This window comes from Oncorhynchus clarkii, chromosome 18 (genome assembly GCF_045791955.1).
Source record: "Oncorhynchus clarkii lewisi isolate Uvic-CL-2024 chromosome 18, UVic_Ocla_1.0, whole genome shotgun sequence".
Taxonomy (NCBI): Eukaryota; Metazoa; Chordata; class Actinopteri; order Salmoniformes; family Salmonidae; genus Oncorhynchus; species Oncorhynchus clarkii.
Window position 1 is genome coordinate 19,322,666 of NC_092164.1, and position 21,841 is coordinate 19,344,506.

The 21,841-nt window shown below is 45.7% G+C and overlaps 1 protein-coding gene across 1 annotated transcript in view; it reads right to left on the reverse strand.

Annotated features, from left to right (window-relative positions):
• LOC139373167 (sodium channel protein type 2 subunit alpha-like) overlaps nt 1-21,841 on the reverse strand; it is a 36,268-nt gene that overhangs the window by 5,661 nt on the left and 8,766 nt on the right. Inside the window, exons 6-20 of the mRNA XM_071113328.1 lie at nt 21,000-21,281; nt 17,061-17,124; nt 15,911-16,052; nt 15,193-15,399; nt 14,153-14,416; nt 13,579-13,920; nt 13,191-13,326; nt 12,507-12,745; nt 10,017-10,190; nt 9,384-9,740; nt 8,603-9,148; nt 3,954-4,089; nt 3,493-3,647; nt 2,867-3,040; nt 2,394-2,516 (exon numbers count right to left, since the gene is read on the reverse strand). Coding sequence (XP_070969429.1) covers nt 2,394-2,516; nt 2,867-3,040; nt 3,493-3,647; nt 3,954-4,089; nt 8,603-9,148; nt 9,384-9,740; nt 10,017-10,190; nt 12,507-12,745; nt 13,191-13,326; nt 13,579-13,920; nt 14,153-14,416; nt 15,193-15,399; nt 15,911-16,052; nt 17,061-17,124; nt 21,000-21,281 — 3,341 coding nt within the window. The remainder of the gene's footprint in view (nt 1-2,393; nt 2,517-2,866; nt 3,041-3,492; nt 3,648-3,953; nt 4,090-8,602; nt 9,149-9,383; nt 9,741-10,016; nt 10,191-12,506; nt 12,746-13,190; nt 13,327-13,578; nt 13,921-14,152; nt 14,417-15,192; nt 15,400-15,910; nt 16,053-17,060; nt 17,125-20,999; nt 21,282-21,841) is intronic.

The window sequence follows — 21,841 nt, forward strand, 5'->3', positions numbered from 1 at the left end:
GCAAGGAGCAGCCAGGGCCGCCAGTCAGCATGGAGCAGCCAGGGCCGCCAGTCAGCATGGAGCAGCCAGGGCCGCCAGTCAGCATGGAGCAGCCAGGGCCGCCAGTCAGCATGGAGCAGCCAGGGCCGCCAGTCAGCATGGAGCAGCCAGTCAGCATGGAGCAGCCAGTCAGCATGGAGCAGCCAGAGCAGCCAGTCAGCATGGAGCAGCCAGAGCTGCCAGTCAGCATGGAGCAGCCAGTCAGCATGGAGCAGCCAGAGCTGCCAGTCAGCATGGAGCAGCCAGTCAGCATGGAGCAGCCAGAGCTACCAGTCATCATGGAGCAGCCAGTCAGCATGGAGCAGCCAGAGCTGCCAGTCGACCAGACTCTTCCAGAGCTGCCAGTCGACCAGACTCTTCCAGAGCTGCCAGTCGACCAGACTCTTCCAGAGCTGCCAGTCGACCAGACTCTTCCAGAGCTGCCAGTCGTCCAGACTCTTCCAGATCTGCCAGTCGTCCAGACTCTTCCAGATCTGCCAGTCGTCCAGACTCTTCCAGATCTGCCAGTCGTCCAGACTCTTCCAGATCTGCCAGTCGTCCAGACTCTTCCAGATCTGCCAGTCGACCAGACTCTTCCAGATCTGCCAGTCGTCCAGACTCTTCCAGATCTGCCAGTCGTCCAGACTCTTCCAGATCTGCCAGTCGACCAGACTCTTCCAGATCTGCCAGTCGACCAGACTCTTCCAGATCTGCCAGTCGACCAGACTCTTCCAGATCTGCCAGTCGTCCAGACTCTTCCAGATCTGCCAGTCGTCCAGACTCTCTCAGATCTGCCAGTCGACCAGATTCTCCCAGATCCGCCAGTCGACCAGATTCTCCCAGATCCGCCAGTCGACCAGATTCTTCCAGATCTGCTAGTCGACCAGGATCTGCTGAAACCGCCAGCCAGCCAGGTTCTGGTAGTTTCTACTACCTGCCTGGGCTTCCTCTCAGTGCTGAGCTTCTTCTCAGTGCTGAGCTTCTTCTCAGTGCTGAGCTTCCTCTCAGTGCTGAGCTACCCATCTGTCCCGAGTTACCTCTGTCCCGAGCTGTCCCTCTGTCCCATATTATCATTGTGGTGGGTAACCTATTTAGGGACGTTTAGGAGGGGGATTAAAACTGTCATGGAGTGGGGTCCACGTCCAGCGCCAGAGCCGCCACCGCGGACAGATGCCCACCCAGACCCTCCCCTATAGGTTCAGGTTTTGCGGCCGGAGTCCGCACCTTGGGGGGGGGGTACTGTCACGCCCTGACCATAGTTTACTTTGTATTTTCTATGTTTTGATTGGTCAGGGTGTGATCTGAGTGGGTATTCTATGTTTCATGTCTTGTTTGTCTATTTCTATGTTCAGCCTGATATGGTTCTCAGTCAGAGGCAGGTGTTCGTCATTGTCTCTGATTGGGAACCATATTTAGGTAGCCTGGGTTTCACTGTGTGTTTGTGGGTGATTGTTCCTGTCTATGTGTTTTCACCAGATAGGGCTGTTTAGGTTTTCGTTACGTTCATCACGTTCTTTATTTTGGAGTGTTTGTATTGATTCGTGTTTTACGTTTGTTCATTAAAACATGGATCGCAATCTACACGCTGCATTTTGGTCCGACTCTCCTTCGTATGAAGACGAAACTCGTTACACTTATCCAAGAATTCTGGTTACCATAGATGATAACATATGCAATAATAATATAATCATGTATAGGGAGGGTGAATAGCGGTGGTAATATTGAAATATTGTGTAAGGTTTAGGAACACATGAGAATATGTGTACAGTATTTTCACTGTGTTATTTTCAGTACAAAGCATGTTACAAGCAATCAAACAAGGAAAGGAAAAGGAAGGAAACGCTCTTTCAAAGGAGTGGCGACAGAGCACATTTAACCACTCAAAAGTTAAAAAGCAAAACAGAAAAAACCTTAGAGTCAGGATGAAGTCACAACAAGTGTTTTACTGTAAATGAAAAGACACACAAAGAAACATAATTACACATCAAAAGGCCCCACACAAGCAACATCGAGGCAGAGCAATGTCAGACTCTATCGACACAATGTGGAGAAAGTCACGCAGATACACACAACGAGAGACGTATCTCGAAATCCAGCTCTATCCACAGGCATGCGTCCATTTAAAATACATCACTGGTTTATATTTTCCTCCTTCTAGAAGCCTAGTCTAGAAGACTGCGGCTAAGAATGCTACAAGATGTCAAATGTAACAAGGCATTCGTCTCCTAAAATAAGTTACATTTAGTTATGACATTTAGTTATTTTCAAAAGACTCAATTGCAGTGGACTTTATCATAACAAATATCCTAAAAGCTGCTTGAGAGGCTCTTTCTGATTGCAGTTCAGCAAGAAACATGTTCTCCAGTAAACCTTACCCTCATGCCCTCGAACCGTGACAAGGCCCTCAGGGGTCTTAAGGCCCGCAGGGTTCGTAGAGATTTAATGGCACTCAGCTCAGAGTAGCCTAACGCATTGGCTACCAAGCTCACCAGAGACACCTGAGAGAGAGAGAGAGAGAGAAAGAAAAACAGAGAGACAGAAACAGAGACAGAGAGAGAGAGAGAAACAGAGACAGAGACAGAGAGAGAGAAAAACAGAGAGCAAGAGAGAGAGAGAGAAAAATATGCAATGTCAGGAGAGGCATTTGCAGGAGAACTATGTGTGGTACATGGGTAATTTTTTTAATGGAATTTCCATTCATTCCAACTGGTAAATGGATAATCACAAAATGAATAAAATCACTCTACACTGCTATCCAAAGCTTAGATTTGAATTCATCTGCTGACAAAGCGTGTTCAAGGTCATCGTGTGTGTACGGAGTTCGCATTCAACTCCAGCAAATACCTACATCAACAATGAGGAAGTCCAGCCAACACCAGGCGTTGGTGAAGTACTTCTTGAATCCGTAGGCCACCCACTTCAGCAGCATCTCCAGGATGAAGATATAAGTGAAGACTTTGTCTGCGTACTCCAGCACTACCTTAATGGTCTTCCTCTGCTCTATGTAAATGTCTTCAAACGCCTACACGGAGACACAAACAAGGAATCAAGCATCAGATAGTTGACAGAGCCTGAGGTCTGGGCTAAGGTCATGTTTGTCAAGTGTTTTGAGTCACATAGGTTGGTGTTTTTTTGGTAAATTGTAGGGCTTTGAGTTTTTTCTGAACACAAGACATGACCAGGAAATACTCTGGGCCCTAGTTATGCATATGGATCAGAGTTTTCCCTGTCCGGACTCAACCCTACAGATGACTACACTCCGACCAATCAACGTTTCAGTTTTCACTTCAAAACAGAAGTGTCAGGCTAACCAAGAAGCCATAAAGCTCATATTCACTCTACATCAAAGAAAGCAGACTGTAATTATTTGACACTCCCATTGTGATGTAAAGACAACTCGAGCCCACGTTTACTTGACTTTCCTTAAAGGAGCGGTACAACATTACACAGGCCAGGTGAGCAGCAGCCACTCACCAGAGCGCCACTGCTGAGCAGGATCATGAAAATGATTAAGGTCTCGAACCAGTTGTGTTCCACGATGAGGAAGCACGTCTTCCTCAAAGTCCACCACATCTTCCACTTGCCCTGCTCAACGTTCACCTGGCAACACTGGAACCTGAGCACACAGCCTGGGAGAGACAGAGAGGGGGAGAGACAGAGAAAGAGAGAGGGAGAGACAAAGGGACAGAGAAAGAGAGAGGGAGAGAGAAGATAAAATAATGCATTGTCCTTGCCTGAAAGAAACTTCTCCCCCCATTTTTCAAACAGTCCCTCCTCTCTATCAGAGCTCGGAATTCCCTCTAGACTACTTCTGATGTGTGAAAGGAAAAGTCTCTCTCAAACCTTCCTCTCACTAGTCCCTCTCTCCCTCCCCCCCTTCCCTCCTTCTTCCCCCACTCTTCCTCGTCCTCTCCCCCAGCCCCTCCCTCCCTCACCATCAGTGAAGCAGTTCTCTGGGTTCTCTGACTCCTCGTCCTCCAGCTCCACTGACTCAGCTCCATCCCCCGGGGGACCGATATCCACCGAGCTGCCCTCCGACGAGATAAGGTTCTGGGGCTCTATAGGGAGCTTCTGCAAGGGGGGGGGGGGGGGGGGGGGGGAGACAACCTTCTGAGCTACTAGAGTTCTTAAGATTCTTGTAATGGTTCATTCTCCATTGTCATGGACTGTAACAGTACAGTAGTCTCACCAGATACTTTGGTCTGGACGGGAGACATGACTTTGGCTTAAATATAAAGTCAGAGTTATACTCGTTTCATCATTGTAATCATCATTACATGCAGGGTCGATCAAAAGTACCTACAGGCTTGAGATCAGTTTGATCAGGTGAGATCCAATCACACTGTAGTATACAGCACCCGGTAGCAACAATACATGCTACACGGAGAGGTTGGTGTTACAATGCACTGTGGGTATGTTTGAAATCGGCTCAGACAGTCGAAGGGGGCATGCAGTATTCCAGTGCATTTCCAATCCTGAAATCGGAAAACAAGCAGGAGAACGTGGGCTGACGGATTTTCATGTCCACTGAAAAATGACCCAGGATTTAGCATTTGAGTGGCGGATAGCCCCATCGATCAAAAGACGATAGCGAATCAATTCCCCCTTCTTCCCTCCCTCCCCCGAAACACTGAACATTTTCCTCATTGACATGAAAACACTTTTTTTTTTCCCATCCTTAAGAAAAGCACAAGCTTCGGTCTCTGTTTAAATGGGTATTACCACATTAGCTAACCAGCAAAACCCAGTACTGTGCACTGTTTACAAGACAGCATGCGGTCTGGAGCTATCAGATAATAATAATAGAATGAATACTAATATAACATTAGACGCAGTGTGACCATGCTAACATACAGGGGAGACACAGCTAAATGTGGTACTCTAACAGGATTATCCACTGGAGACTAAGAGGAAATGTCCCTCCAAGAGGAAATAATGTTGGAGGGATCTCTGGGGATGACTAGTACTACTGTCCTTATTCTTTGCTATTGGCAGGATAATCATTGGATTATAATGCACACTTTGACATTAGAGCCTGCATTCCATGCAAGTTATCCATAGTACAGTACTAGAGATATTTTTATATATAAATATATAATCTACATGCTGATTGGGCACCTGAGTGGCGCAGTGGTCCAAGGCACTGCATCTTAGTGCTACAGACCCTGGTTCGATTCCCGGCTGTATCACAACTGGCTGTGTTTGTGTAACAGTATAAGTTTAAACCGTCCCCTCGCCCATACCCGGGCGCGAACCAGGGACCTTCTGTACACATCAACAACTGACTCCTACGAAGCGTCGTTACCCATCGCTCCACAAAAGCCGCGGCCCTTGCAGAGCAAGGGGAACTACTACTTCAAGGTCTCAGAGCAAGTGACGTCACTGATTGAAACGCTATTTAGCGCCCACGCTAACTAAGCTAGCCGTTTCACATCCGTTACATTTGGGAGTTCCAAAGGGCGGTGCACAATTGGCCCAGCGTCGTTAGGGTTTGCCTGGGGTAGGCCGTCATTGTAAATAAGAATTTGTTCTCAACTGACTTGCCTAGTTAAATAAAAAATAAAAAGATGCAATACAGTGTTCTGTGTACTGTATGGTGAGAAGGCCTCGCTTAGCTCTGTAGGTGGAATGCCTGTCCTGTTTTCAGGAGTTTGGGGCGTCTGGCTGGCAGACAGAGAAGTAACATGCCATCAGTACTCGACAGTGCAGCAGGTCTGATTGCCGTGGGACCCAGCTAATATGTAGTGGGAATGATGGAAGCATGCTGCCCTCCACGCCCCTCCCGCCCCGAGATGCGCAATGTTCCAGAAGGATCAGTGGCGCTCTCTCTCTATACCTCTCTCACTCTCACAAATTATATTCCCCTTTCTCACATGTTTTCTAATTCTTCCTTCTTCTCTCTCTCTATATATATACACCTCTCTCACACATGTTCTATCTCTCTATGTTCCTTTATCTCTCCCTCTGTCTCACACATTTTCTCATCCTGCTTGTTCCGTCCTTTCCATCTCCCTCCCTCTCTCTATTCTTTCACACATCTTCTCCTTCTCTCTCTTTTCCAGTCTCTCTCCCTGCCATCTCTCTCTCTCTCTCTCTCTCTGTTCAGGGCAAAGGCTATATATAAATTGAGGGTGCCCTCCTGCCATGCTTCTGGAAGGCAATATGTAATTTGCGTCTTGATTTCACTTCGGTGTTTGCTATAATTGCTGCATCAGTTCAGTATGGTATGGCTGACTGTGCAACCGCAAATCCACCAGGGGTTCAAAGAGACTAATATTCAGACTCCAAAATATTCACTAGATCTATACAGGAAGAACATGTAACCCTCGTGAATTTAACCTAAAGTACTTTGGGCAAAATTAATTCATTTCATCTTTGTCTCTTCCTCTCCTCCTTTTCTCTATTCATTCATTCTCTGTTATTTTTTCTCAATCTTGGGGGGTGGTCAATGCCAATCACCTCCAAAATCAATCAATACAAACCAAGCAAGGAAATCAGAGGCAAAAACAAGTCACATGACTTCACCTATCAATTTGAAAAGTGGATGCAGCTCATTCATAATGGTGTTGAAACTACAACAAAAAAGCCCGATGATCAAACTAGAAATAAAGAAATGAGATGAAGGGGGATAGAAGAAAAGAAAGGCCAGGGACAACAGAAGCAGTTGGGGAGGGCAGTCAGGCAGAGAACAAAAAAATTGGCAATCCATTGAAAAAGATGCAAGATAAGTATTGGTTGGTTCTGTAAAATGGCATAGGCAGTCTTCATGGTTAGTGCTCTGTAGAATAAAATGGTCTTACAAGTCTCCTCTCTCTCACTGACAACCTTGTGAGCGTCTGTAACACAGCTGCAATAACAAACGGTGGGTTAAGCAAGGTAGAGTGATACAACCGTGAAAGCCAGCTCATAATGTACAGTACAACCTCGGTGTCTGTTTTCATCAATCAGCTGCAAGGCACATAAGGAAACAGGTTATCCACAGAGAAACACTTTAGAAGACAAGGCTCTGGGATGATATAGAATAGGATTAAACAGTTTGTGAGGACGACAATTGACCTTGTACTGTTCATAGCACAAAGTCACACTCACACACACACGGTTTATGATCCCGTTCCCAAATAAATAGACTAATTTATAAGGGAGAAGGGGGATCAGTAGCTGGCATCTAATCCATATTTGTTGCATGGAGAGTCATGGCCAGAAACAGACCAGGCTAGCTTTCTCTAATAACTGAAGGAGTTGGCTGGGGGCAGGTTGGCGACACTCCCTGTCCTTGGCTCTGGTCTGGAGATGTGGGGGCGGGGCTACAGAGCCCAGAAGGCTTACCCTCCTAGCCTAACGTGATATTATGTCTTCGAAGCAGACACACATCGTATTTACAACATCTGCTCCAGAATGTCGTGTGTGTGTGTGTGTGTGTGTGTGTGTGTGTGTGTGTGCGTGTGTGTGTGTGTGTGTGTGTGTGTGTGTGTGTGTGTGTGTGTGTGTGTGAGTGGGATATTTTAAGTCCTTTATCTGTCTTCCGGCCTTAATTTACAGTCTATTATCAAAATGTGGATATTTTAAAATCTCTCTGGTGTGATTTCTAATGAAAGGGATTAAATGTGTGAGAAATGAGCCGCCACACACATCCGTATGCCTCCACAAACATCCGTGAGCCTCCACACAAATCCGTGAACACACACAGATCCGTGAACACCCACACACATCCGTGAACACCCACATGAGTCAGCAAAACAACTAGCTGGTAACTGCCTCTGGAAAGTCTGGACTTCTCAGATTCTATCCATTAATGTGTAGTGGTAAAAAAGAATCGGTGAACAAAGTAACGCTGCCTATATTTTCAATGCATTTTTCCACTTTAGGTCGGTAAACGCCTGGCAAGATGAAAAGGTGTGTGAACGCCGATTATGTGCGTTTCCCTTCCACTTCACCACTGATTCTGTTTACAGATCTACGTCAAACACAGCAGACCTTGGTCAAACCCATATGACAAAAAAACGCTGTATTTAGCTTGCCTGACAAAATGGAACCAATGGCACAGTCCCAAAAGTGTAAACCAATGGAATAGTCCAAAAGGTGTAAACAAATAAGCCTTGTTCAACCATCCTGATCTCCTGAGCTCACATTCGGTTTCACTACACATGACACGTAACGGGAGCACACACGGTTAGTTCTGGTTCACAAGACTAGTAAACCAATGGAACAATCCCAATAGTGTTAACTAAAGGAATCGTCCCAAAAGTGTAAACCAATGGAATTGTCCCAAAAGTGCAAACCAATGGAATAGTCCCAAAAGCGCTCACTCTGCTTAAGCTCAAGCTAAATCAGGGCACCTCCAGTAACACAGACACCTATCAAAACTAACACAGACACCACTCAGAACATTTCGCTACACTCGCATTAACATCTGCTAACCATGTGTATGTGACAAATAAAATTTGATTTGATTTGAAACTAACACAGACACCACTCAAAACTAACACAGACACCACTCAAAGATACCACAATTAAAAGATGTGATGTGACTGTGCTCGTTGCTACTTAACGGAGCAGCAAAGGGGTCTCTGGTCAAACCTCTTACCTCTTTGCTGCCCATCGACATTTCCTCGGAGGCCGAGTCGCTACTGAAGTCCTCTGTGATAGCAGTCTCAAAGTCTGACTCGCACACCGCGATGGGCACGCTCACCGTCAGGCTGGGGTTGTGGATGAACGACATGTAGTTGCACTCCTCCTTTGGGTAATTCTCCGTACTGTCTCCTAACCCCACCCCCAACCCCCCTCCGGGCCGCCCGTTCCCCTCCTTCAGATAGACCCCACTCGGATCTTTACTGATCTCGACCAACGTGTGATTTGAGATGCAGTTGCCCCCCTTGCCATTGATGGAGCTGTGGAGCTCGTCCAGGGTCTTACCCCCCTCCAGTGACTCCCCCTTGACCCGTTTGGTGGCTCCGCCCCCGAGGAACAGGCTCTGGATAACCTGGCGGATGGCCACCTTGACCCAGGCCACGCCCCTCTGGATGCGGCCCACAGCGATCTGCAGGTTGTTCATCTCGCTGTCGTCGTCCGTGGCCGCCAGGTTGTCGGCACTGAAGGAGCTGAGCAGCAGGGCCAGGAACAGATTCAGAACCTGTAGAGACAGAGGGAGGAAAGGAGTACATTCTGATCTGGGTTCAGTTGTTAATATGGAGATTCAGTTCAAATTGAAAATTGCATATCACTTAAATATGGCTAGGCTTAAAACATATTTGCTGCACCAGTGTCAAACACAAATTGACCAAGAAAGATTTATCACAAGTAGAGTGATATCATCCATAGGTATGGGGATTTTGGGATATACAATGACTAACAGCAAAAACACCTACCACCAGGTTCCCTATAACCATGACCATCATAAAAACGATGAGGCACATGCTCTGGCCAGCCACCTCCATACAGTCCCACATGGTCTCGATCCACTCCCCACACAGCACCCGGAACACGATGAGGAACGAGTGGAAGAAGTCATGCATGTGCCAGCGGGGCAGCTGGCAGTTGTCTGCGATCTTACACACACACTCCTTGTAGCTCTTGCCGAACAGCTGCATGCCCACCACGGCGAAGATGAACACGATGATGGCTAGGACCAGTGTCAAATTACCCAGAGCTCCTACCGAGTTACCGATGATCTTGATCAGCATGTTCAGGGTGGGCCAAGACTTGGCCAGTTTGAACACCCTCAACTGTTGACAAGAAGAATCACATGAGGAGTTTTGTTGCTCCTGGTTGTGACTACGGTATTAATATCTAGCTAGCATCAATCAACAAAGGATGAAGATGAATATTAGCACTGTATCAAGGAGTACGTAAAAGAAAGGGCATTTGTCATTCAGCTAAGGCGGGGGGGGGGGGGGGTAGTTATGGTTATGTTTCCTGTAGAAATGTGGCAACTAGAAGGTACACAATCTGCTCTGACAGGGTCAACTCGGGAGAAACTGGTGTCAGAAGTGGGATCTCACCAATCGGAAAGACCGGAGCACAGACAGGCCCTCTACATTGGCCAGGCCGAGCTCCATCAGACTCAGACTAACGATGATGCCGTCAAATATGTTCCATCCCTGTTGAAAGTAGTAGTAGGGGTCCAGAGCGATTAGCTTGAAACACATCTCAGCCGTGAAGATGCCTGTAAACACCTACACAGAGACAGAGACAGTAGTTAGATTTGAGCACGGTTAGAAATACTTCCATAGACTGAGTGTTAGTGGTTGTGTGGGTAGTGTGTGGGTTAAGCTTGGCTAGCCACACATATTTGGACCTATGGATAGTGGATAGATGTACATCTTTGTATACAGTTTCAATAGTATATGGCCAACTGGATGGCTGAATCTTCTTAAAATAGACTTAGACAATGAAATCGGAAAAATAACAGATTGATGATTTGGAAGATGCCATGTGTGACTTTGAGGAGAAGCTATATCAGGCGCAAGAGATTTTCCGTACAAATTCCTTAGAAATGAAAAAAGCAGCAGCGGACATTTCTGAACTCTTATCCACCAGACCTGTACATCCATGAATGGATCTCTATCATTTGTAACTCTTTCTGATGTATGTGTTGTGAAGTATTGTACAATAGATGTACTCTGTAAGGCATTTATTAATCTGTGTTTCTATTTCACAATTAATTTACCATAGATTGCTCAGTGAAGGGTTTGGGTGTAAAAAATATCTAAATATACAGTGCCTTGCGAAAGTATTCGGCCCCCTTGAACTTTGCGACCTTTTGCCACATTTCAGGCTTCAAACATTAAGATATAAAACTTTATTTTTTTGTGAAGAATCAACAACAAGTGGGACACAATCATGAAGAGGAACGACATTTATTGGATATTTCAAACTTTTTTAACAAATCAAAAACTGAAAAATTGGGCGTGCAAAATTATTCAGCCCCCTTAAGTTAATACTTTGTAGCGCCACCTTTTGCTGCGATTACAGCTGTAAGTCGCTTGGGGTATGTCTCTATCAGTTTTGCACATCGAGAGACTGAACTTTTTTCCCATTCCTCCTTGCAAAACAGCTCGAGCTCAGTGAGGTTGGATGGAGAGCATTTGTGAACAGCAGTTTTCAGTTCTTTCCACAGATTCTCGATTGGATTCAGGTCTGGACTTTGACTTGGCCATTCTAACACCTGGATATGTTTATTTTTGAACCATTCCATTGTAGATTTTGCTTTATGTTTTGGATCATTGTCTTGTTGGAAGACAAATGTCCGTCCCAGTCTCAGGTCTTTTGCAGACTCCATCAGGTTTTCTTCCAGAATGGTCCTGTATTTGGCTCCATCCATCTTCCCATCAATTTTAACCATCTTCCCTGTCCCTGCTGAAGAAAAGCAGGCCCAAACCATGATGCTGCCACCACCATGTTTGACAGTGGGGATGGTGTGTTCAGCTGTGTTGCTTTTACGCCAAACATAACGTTTTGCATTGTTGCCAAAAAGTTCCATTTTGCTTTCATCTGACCAGAGCACCTTCTTCCACATGTTTGGTGTGTCTCCCAGGTGGCTTGTGGCAAACTTTAAACAACACTTTTTATGGATATCTTTAAGAAATGGCTTTCTTCTTGCCACTCTTCCATAAAGGCCAGATTTGTGCAATATACGACTGATTGTTGTCCTATGGACAGAGTCTCCCACCTCAGCTGTAGATCTCTGCAGTTCATCCAGAGTGATCATGGGCCTCTTGGCTGCATCTCTGATCAGTCTTCTCCTTGTATGAGCTGAAAGTTTAGAGGGACGGCCAGGTCTTGGTAGATTTGCAGTGGTCTGATACTCCTTCAATATTATATTTCAATATTATCGCTTGCACAGTGCTCCTTGGGATGTTTAAAGCTTGGGAAATCTTTTTGTATCCAAATCCGGCTTTAAACTTCTTCACAACAGTATCTCGGACCTGCCTGGTGTGTTCCTTGTTCTTCATGATGCTCTCTGCGCTTTTAACGGACCTCTGAGACTATCACAGTGCAGGTGCATTTATACGGAGACTTGATTACACACAGGTGGATTGTATTTATCATCATTAGTCATTTAGGTCAACATTGGATCATTCAGAGATCCTCACTGAACTTCTGGAGAGAGTTTGCTGCACTGAAAGTAAAGGGGCTGAATAATTTTGCACGCCCAATTTTTCAGTTTTTGATTTGTTAAAAAAGTTTGAAATATCCAATAAATGTCGTTCCACTTCATGATTGTGTCCCACTTGTTGTTGATTCTTCACAAAAAAAATACAGTTTTATATCTTTATGTTTGAAGCCTGAAATGTGGCAAAAGGTCGCAAAGTTCAAGGGGGCCGAATACTTTCGCAAGGCACTGTATATTGATGTATTGTATGAAGAAAAAAATATACAATTAGAAATGGCTGTTAGGGGAGAAAACCATCCCAGTGACAGTCTCCCTTTAACAGCTTGATATTTCGAAAAAGCCTTGCAAGTTTACGTCAATAATATCGAACACTTACCAAGTTCCCGACAGAGAGGACGTGGTTGAACTCCGGGGTCATGGGATAATGTTCCATGGCCATGAACAGGGTGTTGAGGACGATGCAGACGGTGATGGCCAGGTCCACGAAGGGGTCCATCACCACCGTGTTGACGATCCCCTTGAAACTCAACCACATAGGACAGCAGTCCCAGATCAGATAGGTGTTGGCAAACTTATACCAGCATGGTGGACACTTCTGCCTGGACTCTTCAAGCTCTGGAAAGGGTTAAAACAGACACATTTTGGAGTCATTCCCCCCCTAAAAAAAAACTATTTAGTCATTTAGCAGACGCTCTTCTCCAGAGCGACTTACAGGAGCAATTAAGGTTAAATTACTTGCTCAGGGGCACAGACAGATTCTTCACCCAGTCGACTGAGGGATTTGAACAAACAACCTTTTGGTTAGTGGTTAAAGGCCTGTTGGTATGTATACATGTCCACATTTTGGCTTTAAGGCATTATGACTTGTTATAAGCATGTATAAGAAGTATCAAATATCATATAGTTAACTTTCAGGAAAGTGCTATCATGCTTTTATCATGCTAAGGAGGACACTTCATTGATGGCACACACATTATAATGGTTGTTGTAGGCTTCAAGATGTTCGGTTCATCGGTCTGGTATAATAACATATTATTTAATAACTTGGTGTGACACCAACCCTCCATGGTGTTGGTGAGAATACTGGCCACACTCATAGCTCTGGCTCTGGCTCTGTCTGGTTCATCTAGGTAGGCCATGGAAGCCTGGCGAGACCTCCTCTTCTTCAGCCTCATCTCAGAGTCAGTGGTCGTCCCCTGGAGACAAAGAAACATCTGGAAGAGTTATTCAGTGTACGGACTAGGTGGCCTGTAAGGGACTCCTGACCCTAACCATGACTAAACCAACAATGTTGGGTTCACTTCAAATAGTATTTATTTTCTGTCAAATACTTTAGCTGGGCAATGGAACCAACGTAATAATCCCAAAAGTGCAAACCCGGTCATCTGGCTCAATCAAAAGAAAATGAATAATATTTGGAGCCTGGACTGATAAAAATTATAGCTCACCTCAGGCAGGAGCAGTCCTACAGGCGAGGTGGGCACCGAGGTCCCTCCCACTAGCGAGACGACGCCGTTACAGTCCACGGTGCAGTGCATCTTGCCGTTGGCGGGCAGCAGGACGCGCTGAGGGGCCAGGCTAGTCTGACTGACCGTGCTGGAGCGGCACTCGACACGGCAAGGCACGAACAGGGAGCCGCGGCGGCTGTCGGTGTCCTCGAACGTGCTTTGCTCGTCGTCGGCGAAGTCGTTATCGGAGACAACATCGCGGGCGTGGCCTCGGAAGCTAAACAGGCTAGCTTGGCTGTTCCTCCTCGGGGAGAAGAGGGAGCCGCGGATACTGAGGAGAGACTGGTGGAAGAGGAGAGGGAGGAAAAAAAGAAAGGGGAGAGGAGAGAAAGGTATCAGTACTGAAAAAGAGGAGGAGGTTGGAGGTTATGGAGACGATGAAACAGAAGAAGGGAGATCAACATGATTGGAGTGACTCAGTGGACACTCCGCCCGGTGGAGTGATGAGGAAGATGATGGTAATGAGGACAATGGTGACTAAGACAATGACCCTTTCCCCTCACTGTGTACTCGCCTGGTTGGGTGAGGAGCATCTCTTCTCGTAGGACAGCCGGTTGGCATCTATCGAAAACCGGAAGCTTAACCTCTTGATACTGTCCTCCGACTCGGACTTGTGGAACTTCTTGTGCTCGCCCCTCTCTTTTCTCTTCTTCTGACGGTTCATTCTCTCCTTGGCACTCTTGGAGCTGAGTTTGGAGGTCCCTGAGGAGGCTTCTGAGGAGGGCCCCCCTCTCCCGCTGTACTCTCCGTGGCTCTCTGTGGCTGCTGCCGCGGCAACCTACCAGCCAATCACACACAAGCACAGTTGTCACGGCAACCACCACCCGTCTTTGGTGGACAGAGCACAGAGCAGAGCAGCAGGCAACACAAAAATACCCAAATCATCTTCAAAGAACTTCTAAAAATGGAGGCCTGTGTTTTGTCCCACAAACTGACTGTTTTCCTAACGAAACTGTCAAAGATTAAAAGGTTATCTGTTCCGGAAGCAAGTGAACAACCCAATTACTTATTAATAACTGTGGATTAATTTACTACAACAAAAAGAATGGGAGACAAAGTCATTCATTTTTCAAAAGCAACCATGCTTATACTCAGTATATAACATCTTCGTGATATCCATGTTTTTGTTATTATTGTATTGCTGGACACTTGCTGGTCAAGCTGTTATTGTAAATAATAAATTATGTGTAGCAGTTGGAACCTCCCTCCCTCCACGGAAGCTAATACTGTACTACCAATACCGCACAGAGTAATTATTCCTTCTCTATCTACCTCTTGTTTCCATAGTAATGGAGCACCCTTGTCTGTAGAAGCTTGACACCAAGCAAGCACCAAGACATACTTATGTAAGAGAGGATTATGGACTTAAGAGAGAAGGGCAATAGAGGGCAGGGTAGGGAAAGACAGAGAAAGACAGGGAGGACTTCGGCTGTATGCACCCACTACTGTGTCATTGCTATGGATAAGATGGTCTGCGTAATGACTCAAATGCAAATGATTTTAAAAAAGTCAAACTCTCTCATGCAAATGCACAAGCAGAAAATCAGCCAATACCAATGCTTCCTCCTGCTGTCTCTTGAGCTGCTCCAGCATGGCCTGGAACTCCTCCTCCTTCTGGGCTGCCTCCTCTATGGTGGCCTGGTTCTGCTCGTCGTAGGCCATGGCCACCACAGCCAGGATCAGGTTGACCAGGTAGAAGGAACCCAGGAAGATCACCAACACAAAGAAGATCATGTAGGGCTTCCCTGCCGCTCTCAGGGTCTAAGAGGGAGGGAGAGAGAGAGGGACGGCGGGGGGAGAGAGAGGGGGAGGAAGAGAGAAGGAGACAGAGAGAGAGAGTGGGACGGTGGAGGGAGAGAGAGGGGGAGGAAGAGAGAAGGAGACAGAGAGAGAGTGGGATGGTGGAGGGAGAGAGGGGGAGGAAGAGAGAAGGAGAGAGAGAGAGTGGGATGGTGGAGGGAGAGAGGGGGAGGAAGAGAGAAGGAGACAGAGAGAGAGAGAGTGAGACAGAGCGAGGGAGGGAGGGAGGGAGGGAGGGAGGGAGGGAGGGAGGGAGGGAGGGAGGGAGGGAGGGGAAAGAGGGAGAGATAGTGGGAGGGGGAAGAGGGATAGAGGGAGGGGAGGGAGAGAGAGAGGGATAGAGGGAAGGGAGGGAGAGAGAGAGGGATAGAGGGAGGGGATTTCAATGAAAAAGCACTAAAAGGGGGTCAAGCATATCAGATCAGCAAACAGTGAGCGGACATTTTGTTTCTAACCAATAGCTTTGGCCCACCTGTTGGTAGAGGTTTTCCCAGAAGTCCTGGGTCATGAGTCTGAACAGGGACAGGAAGGCCCAGCCAAACGAGTCGAAGCTTGTGTAGTCGTAGTCTGGGTTCCTGCCCGCCTTAATGCATGTGAATCCCTCTGGGCACAACCTGAGGTGAAGAACCCCATACACAACACACAGGTCAGCAACCATGTGGTGGTCACTAAACCACTGCCACAAGCCACTTGTACAGTACAGAGCGATACAGTGGATATTTACAGCGTCCACTGAGCAGCATTGGTTTTCATTCGATCGACTTAACTGTACGTACACTGAATATGATTTGATTCACTAAGATCAGCCTGACTACATTAACTCTATCCACTGTAAGTGGCACTCGTTTTTATTAGACCGACTTGACTGCATCAAATTAGTCAATTCTGCTGAAATAGTATAGTCCTTTCCACTCTCTTGTATTAGCACCAAGTGCTCTATTCTAGTTAGCATGTCGTCAATGCCTAAGTGTTAAGGAAACAAGTGAGTATGCTTACATGCACACTAATAACTCGATATTAAACTGATTATGGCAGAAGGCCGAGTATGGCATTAGTCATGTAAACACCTTCTGATAAACACCTTCTGACCTTCTGAATCTGATTATCTTAATCGGCATAAGGTCAAAGTTGATTAAAACACCTGGTTTTCTGAGCAATCTTTCTAATTATTAGGACGTGTAAACAGCTTTATCGGCCTTTCCAGCTGTGTATTTGATCTGTGCATGTGCCAGGACCGGAAGCATAAGCCTCCCTCTTATGCGTGAGGGAAGTGAGTTCGGAAAAACTGAAAGGATGCATCTTAGAAATATTTTTCACAAACAAACTTCATTTGTCCAAACTCAATCAAATAGCCTTTGCAAAAAATAACATGTTCAGTGTTGTAAAACGTTTATCTTGTCTGCTGATTTTCAGATGTGTTCATTTAAACATGATTATTAGGTAAACCGTTCTTCTTGCAAAGCACGTAAAGGTTTTAATCAAACTATTGCATTCATCTGACAGTGCACAATAATCATATTTATTGTGCGCATGTAATCGTGCTCAGTAATTCCGTATGCGTGTTGAGGCTGGGTTGGTGAATGTAATTGGCTATGTAAATAAAGGATGTTGTCAAGTCTCACCCGGCTCCACTGCCATTCCCACAGAGGAGGGCGTCCTTGCGGTTGAGGAGGTAATAGTAATTACCTACAAGGAGGAACAGAGAGAGGAACAATCAGTCAATATGTTGAGGAGCGCTCGAGGAAAGGAGGGAGGCAGGCAGGGAGGAAAGAGAGGAGGGAGGCAGGCAGGGAGGAAAGAGAGGAGGGAGGCAGGCAGGGAGGAAAGAGAGGAGGGAGGCAGGCAGGGAGGAAATAGAGGAGGGAGGCGGGCAGGGAGGAAAGAGAGGAGGGAGGCAGGCAGGGAGGAAAGAGTGGAGGGAGGCAAGCAGGGAGGAAAGAGAGGAGGGAGGCGGGCAGGGAGGAAAGAGAGGAGGGAGGCAGGCAGGGAGGAAAGAGAGGAGGGATGTAGGCAGGGAGGAAAGAGAGGAGGGAGGCAGGCAGGGAGGAAAGAGAGGAGGGAGGCAGGCAGGGAGGAAAGAGAGGAGGGAGGCAGGCAGGGAGGAAAGAGAGGAGGGAGGTGGGCAGGGAGGAAAGAGAGGAGGGAGGCGGGCAGGCAGGGAGGAAAGAGAGGAGGGAGGCAGGCAGGCAGGGAGGAAAGAGAGGAGGGAGGCAGGCAGGGAGGAAAGAGAGGAGGGAGGCAGGCAGGGAGGAAAGAGAGGAGGGAGGCAGGCAGGGAGGAAAGAGAGGAGGGAGGCAGGCAGGGAGGAAAGATAGGAGGGAGGTTTGAAACTGAATTAAAAGATTAGAGATTTAGCAAATAATCTTAATGGGTTTTCAAACTTGTACAAAATTCAGATTTATGAATTAAGCAAACAATACGCTGTGGCCCAGTGGTTGAGTGCTTTAAGTGAAATAAACAAAAGCACTTTATTAAAATAATTGTTATGGTCATTATATACTGTATATATATATTGTATAAAGGGGGGTGCAACTCAATATTAGGAAGGTGTCCTTAATATACTGTGTACTGAACCAAAATATAGATGACTGACTTGACTGCATCAAATTAACCAACTAAATTCTGCTGAAATAGTATAGTCCTCTCCACTCTCTTGTATTAGCGCCAAGTGCTCTATTCTAGTTAGCATGTGTAACTCAGTTGTGTAACTCAGTAAAATCATTGGAATTGTCACATGTTTCATTTATATTTTTGTTCAGTATATACAGTATATGTATATATATACATATATACACAATTGAAGTCGGAAGTTTACATACATTTAGGTTGGAGTCATTAAAAGTCGTTTTTCAACCACTACACAAATTTCTTGTTAACAAACTATAGTTGTGGCATGCCGGTTAGGACACCTACTATGTGCATGACACAATCATTTTTTACAATTGTTTACAGATTATTTAATTTATAATTCACTGTATCACAATAACAGTGGGTCAGAAGTTTACATACACTAAGTTGACTGTGCCTTCAAATAGCTTGGAAAATTCCAGAAAATGCTGTCAATGCTTTAGAAGCTTCTGATAAACGAATTGACATAATTTGAGTCAATTGGATGTGTACCTGTAGATGTATTTCAAGGCCTACCTTCAAACTCAGAACACCTACTCATTCAAGGGGTTTTCTTTATTTTTACTATTTTCTATATTGTAGAATAATAGTGAGACGTCAAAACTGTGAATTATGTATATGTGTGTGTGTATATATATATATATATATATATATACAGTGGGGCAAAAAAAGTATTTAGTCAGCCACCAATTGTGCAAGTTCTCCCACTTAAAATGATGAGAGAGGCCTGTAATTTTCATCATAGGTACACTTCAACTATGACAGACAAAATGAGAAAAAAAATCCAGAAAATCACATTGTAGGATATTTAATTAATTTATTTGCAAATTATGGTGGAAAATAAGTATTTGGTCAATAACAAAAGTTTATCTCAATACTTTGTTATATACCCTTTGTTGGCAATGACAGAGGTCAAATGTTTTCTGTAAGTCTTCACAAGGTTTTCACACACTGTTGCTGGTATTTTGGCCCATTCCTCCATGCAGATCTCCTCTAGAGCAGTGACGTTTTGGGGCTATTGTTGGGCAACACGGACTTTCAACTCCCTCCAAAGATTTTCTATGGGGTTGAGATCTGGAGACTGGCTAGGCCACACCAGGACCTTGAAATGCTTCTTACGAAGCCACTCCTTTGTTGCCCGGGCGGTGTGTTTGGGATCATTGTCATGCTGAAAGACACAGCCACGTTTCATCTTCAATGCCCTTGCTGATGGTAGGCTTTGTTACTTTAGTCCCAGCTCTCTGCAGGTCATTCACTAGAGATCTTGCAATCTTGAGATCTTGCGTGGAGCCCCAGATCGAGGGAGATTATCAGTGGTCTTGTATGTCTTCCATTTCCTAATAATTGCTCACACAGTTTATTTCTTCAAACCAAGCTGCTTACCTATTGCGGATTCAGTCTTCCCAGCCTGGAGCAGGTCTACAATTTTGTTTCTGGTGTCCTTTGACAGCTCTTTGGTCTTGGCCATAGTGGAGTTTGGAGTGTGACTGTTTGAGGTTGTGGACAGTTGTCTTTTATACTGATAACAAGTTCAAACAGGTGCCATTAATACAGGTAACGAGTGGAATACAGAGGAGCCTCAGAAGAAGTTACAGGTCTGTGATACCCAGAAATCTTGCTTGTTTGTAGGTGACCAAATACTTATTTTCCACCATCATTTGCAAATAAATTCATTAAAAATCCTACAATGTGATTTTCTGGATTTGTTTTTCTCATTTTGTCTGTCATAGTTGAAAATTACAGGCCTCTCTCATCTTTTTAAGTGGGAGGACTTGCACAATTGGTGGCTGACTAAATACATATTTGCCCCACTGTATATACAGTATATATATAGTGCAGAGGTAATAACTCTAACAATATCTCATCATGACCATACCTGGAACACTATGGACCAAGGAGGACCACAATAAACACCATAGCCACTACTGTGGGTGAATGATAGATTGTTGTCAATAAATAAATAATTCACAAAAACAAAGGATGCAAGGAGTAAACATTGCATTATACAAGGATATAAACCAATGCATCCCCTGAGACTGGAGGTCAAGGAGACATATACTGTCTGTTTGACAGTGTACAACAGCTCAGGGGAAGAGGACAGAGTCGTCCAAGAGAGAGTTTGACCCCGTGACCTACTGGCCTTGAATACTAAAAGCTGCAGGCTGCAGAGAGATGGAGAGGCTTACTGGAACTCTCACCCAGCTAACTGCTACACCTCCCTCCCAGACCTCTGTGACTCACATCCTCCATTACTCTCTCCATCTTTCCATCTCTCACTCAAATGGATTTATTTGCATGATATTGCATCAGTTCCATCGTCAACACTGACTGTCATTTTCCCCTGTTTTCTCTATCTTCTCTCTCCCACTCTCGCTCTCTCTATCTTTGTAAATCCAATTCCTCTTTATCCTTAGACCATTTTCACTCTACCCTTTCTCTCTTCTTCATTTATCTCCTCCTCCCTTTCCGCCTTGTCCCCTCTCTCCCCATGACATCAGTGTCATAAGTTGCTGGTTTGGTCTGTGTGTCCGCCTGCCTGCCTGCCGTGCCCCAAGGGCGGCCAGTGAGGAGCTCTCTCTCTCTCTCTCTCTCTCTCTCTCTCTCTCTCTCTCTCTCTCTCTATGTGCCTGTTTTCTCACACACAGACAGGGTGTAGGAGGGGATGGGGAGAAGGTGGTTATTGTGGGCGATTATCCGCCACGTTTGCCACAATTTCCCACCGGGCACTACTTGCACTTGCCCCGGCCTTCCGGCCAATCGCTGTCACTCTTTATCACGCTGCTTCACAGAAATTGGGCAGGGCATGGGCTGTCTGGTTTTATTACACAGAATATGAAGACTGTCTGAGTAGTGTGACTCAGATACTGTCTGAGGTATAGAACACGACCCTCATTACCCCGGCGCCCCTGCAGACAAACAAGCACTTAACTTACTCTCATTGTTGATGTACTCAGTCCAGTTTACGGAGCTAGTGATGTTGAAATCGGTTCCGTTGAAATCGGTTCCATTTAAGTCTGGAGTTCCCAGAGTTCTGTTCAGGCGGTCATCGGGGGTCGTGTCATTGGCGAGGTTGCGGATACACTTCTGCCTCAGGTTGCCCATGAAGAGCTGCAGACCAATCAGGGCGAAGACGCTGAGACAGAAAACAGTGAGGATCATGACGTCGGAGAGCTTCTTGACCGACTGGATCAGAGCGCCCACGATGGTCTTTAGTCCTGTAAGGGAGGGACGACGCACAGTCCTGGTTACCAGCTCCAACTGATTAATAGAACAGATACATAATATGGTATAGAAATGTAGTATAGAAATGCTAAGGTATGTAGAAATGCTTCAGCCCCCAATGATAGCTAGCAAGCAGCATAGGAGATCCATATGTCAAGTTTCTGTATGACATTCATACAGGCCCTGGTTGAGGATCATGGATCTCTCCAGAGATGGTGTTGTTGGTGTTAAGATCACCCAGTTCTTAACACACTTAGATAAACCCCTGGCAAACTGTCTACACAGAAAGTCTAATTTTGGTTGATAATCAAATTCTCTTTTTGAATAGACTCAGATCACTCCAGATATCGTATCATATCATGACGTAGTGATCTGTACAGCAGTGTAATAATGACATACTAGACAAATTGCGATCATTCAGTTTGATAGGGACTAAGTGTGTTGGGGTTTTAGTGATGCTAAGCAGATGCTACAGTTTTTCTACAGACTGTTTTGCTAGCACAGGCCGGAATATGTTCCAGGATTTTTCCGATGGCATTGAGGAGTAGACCAC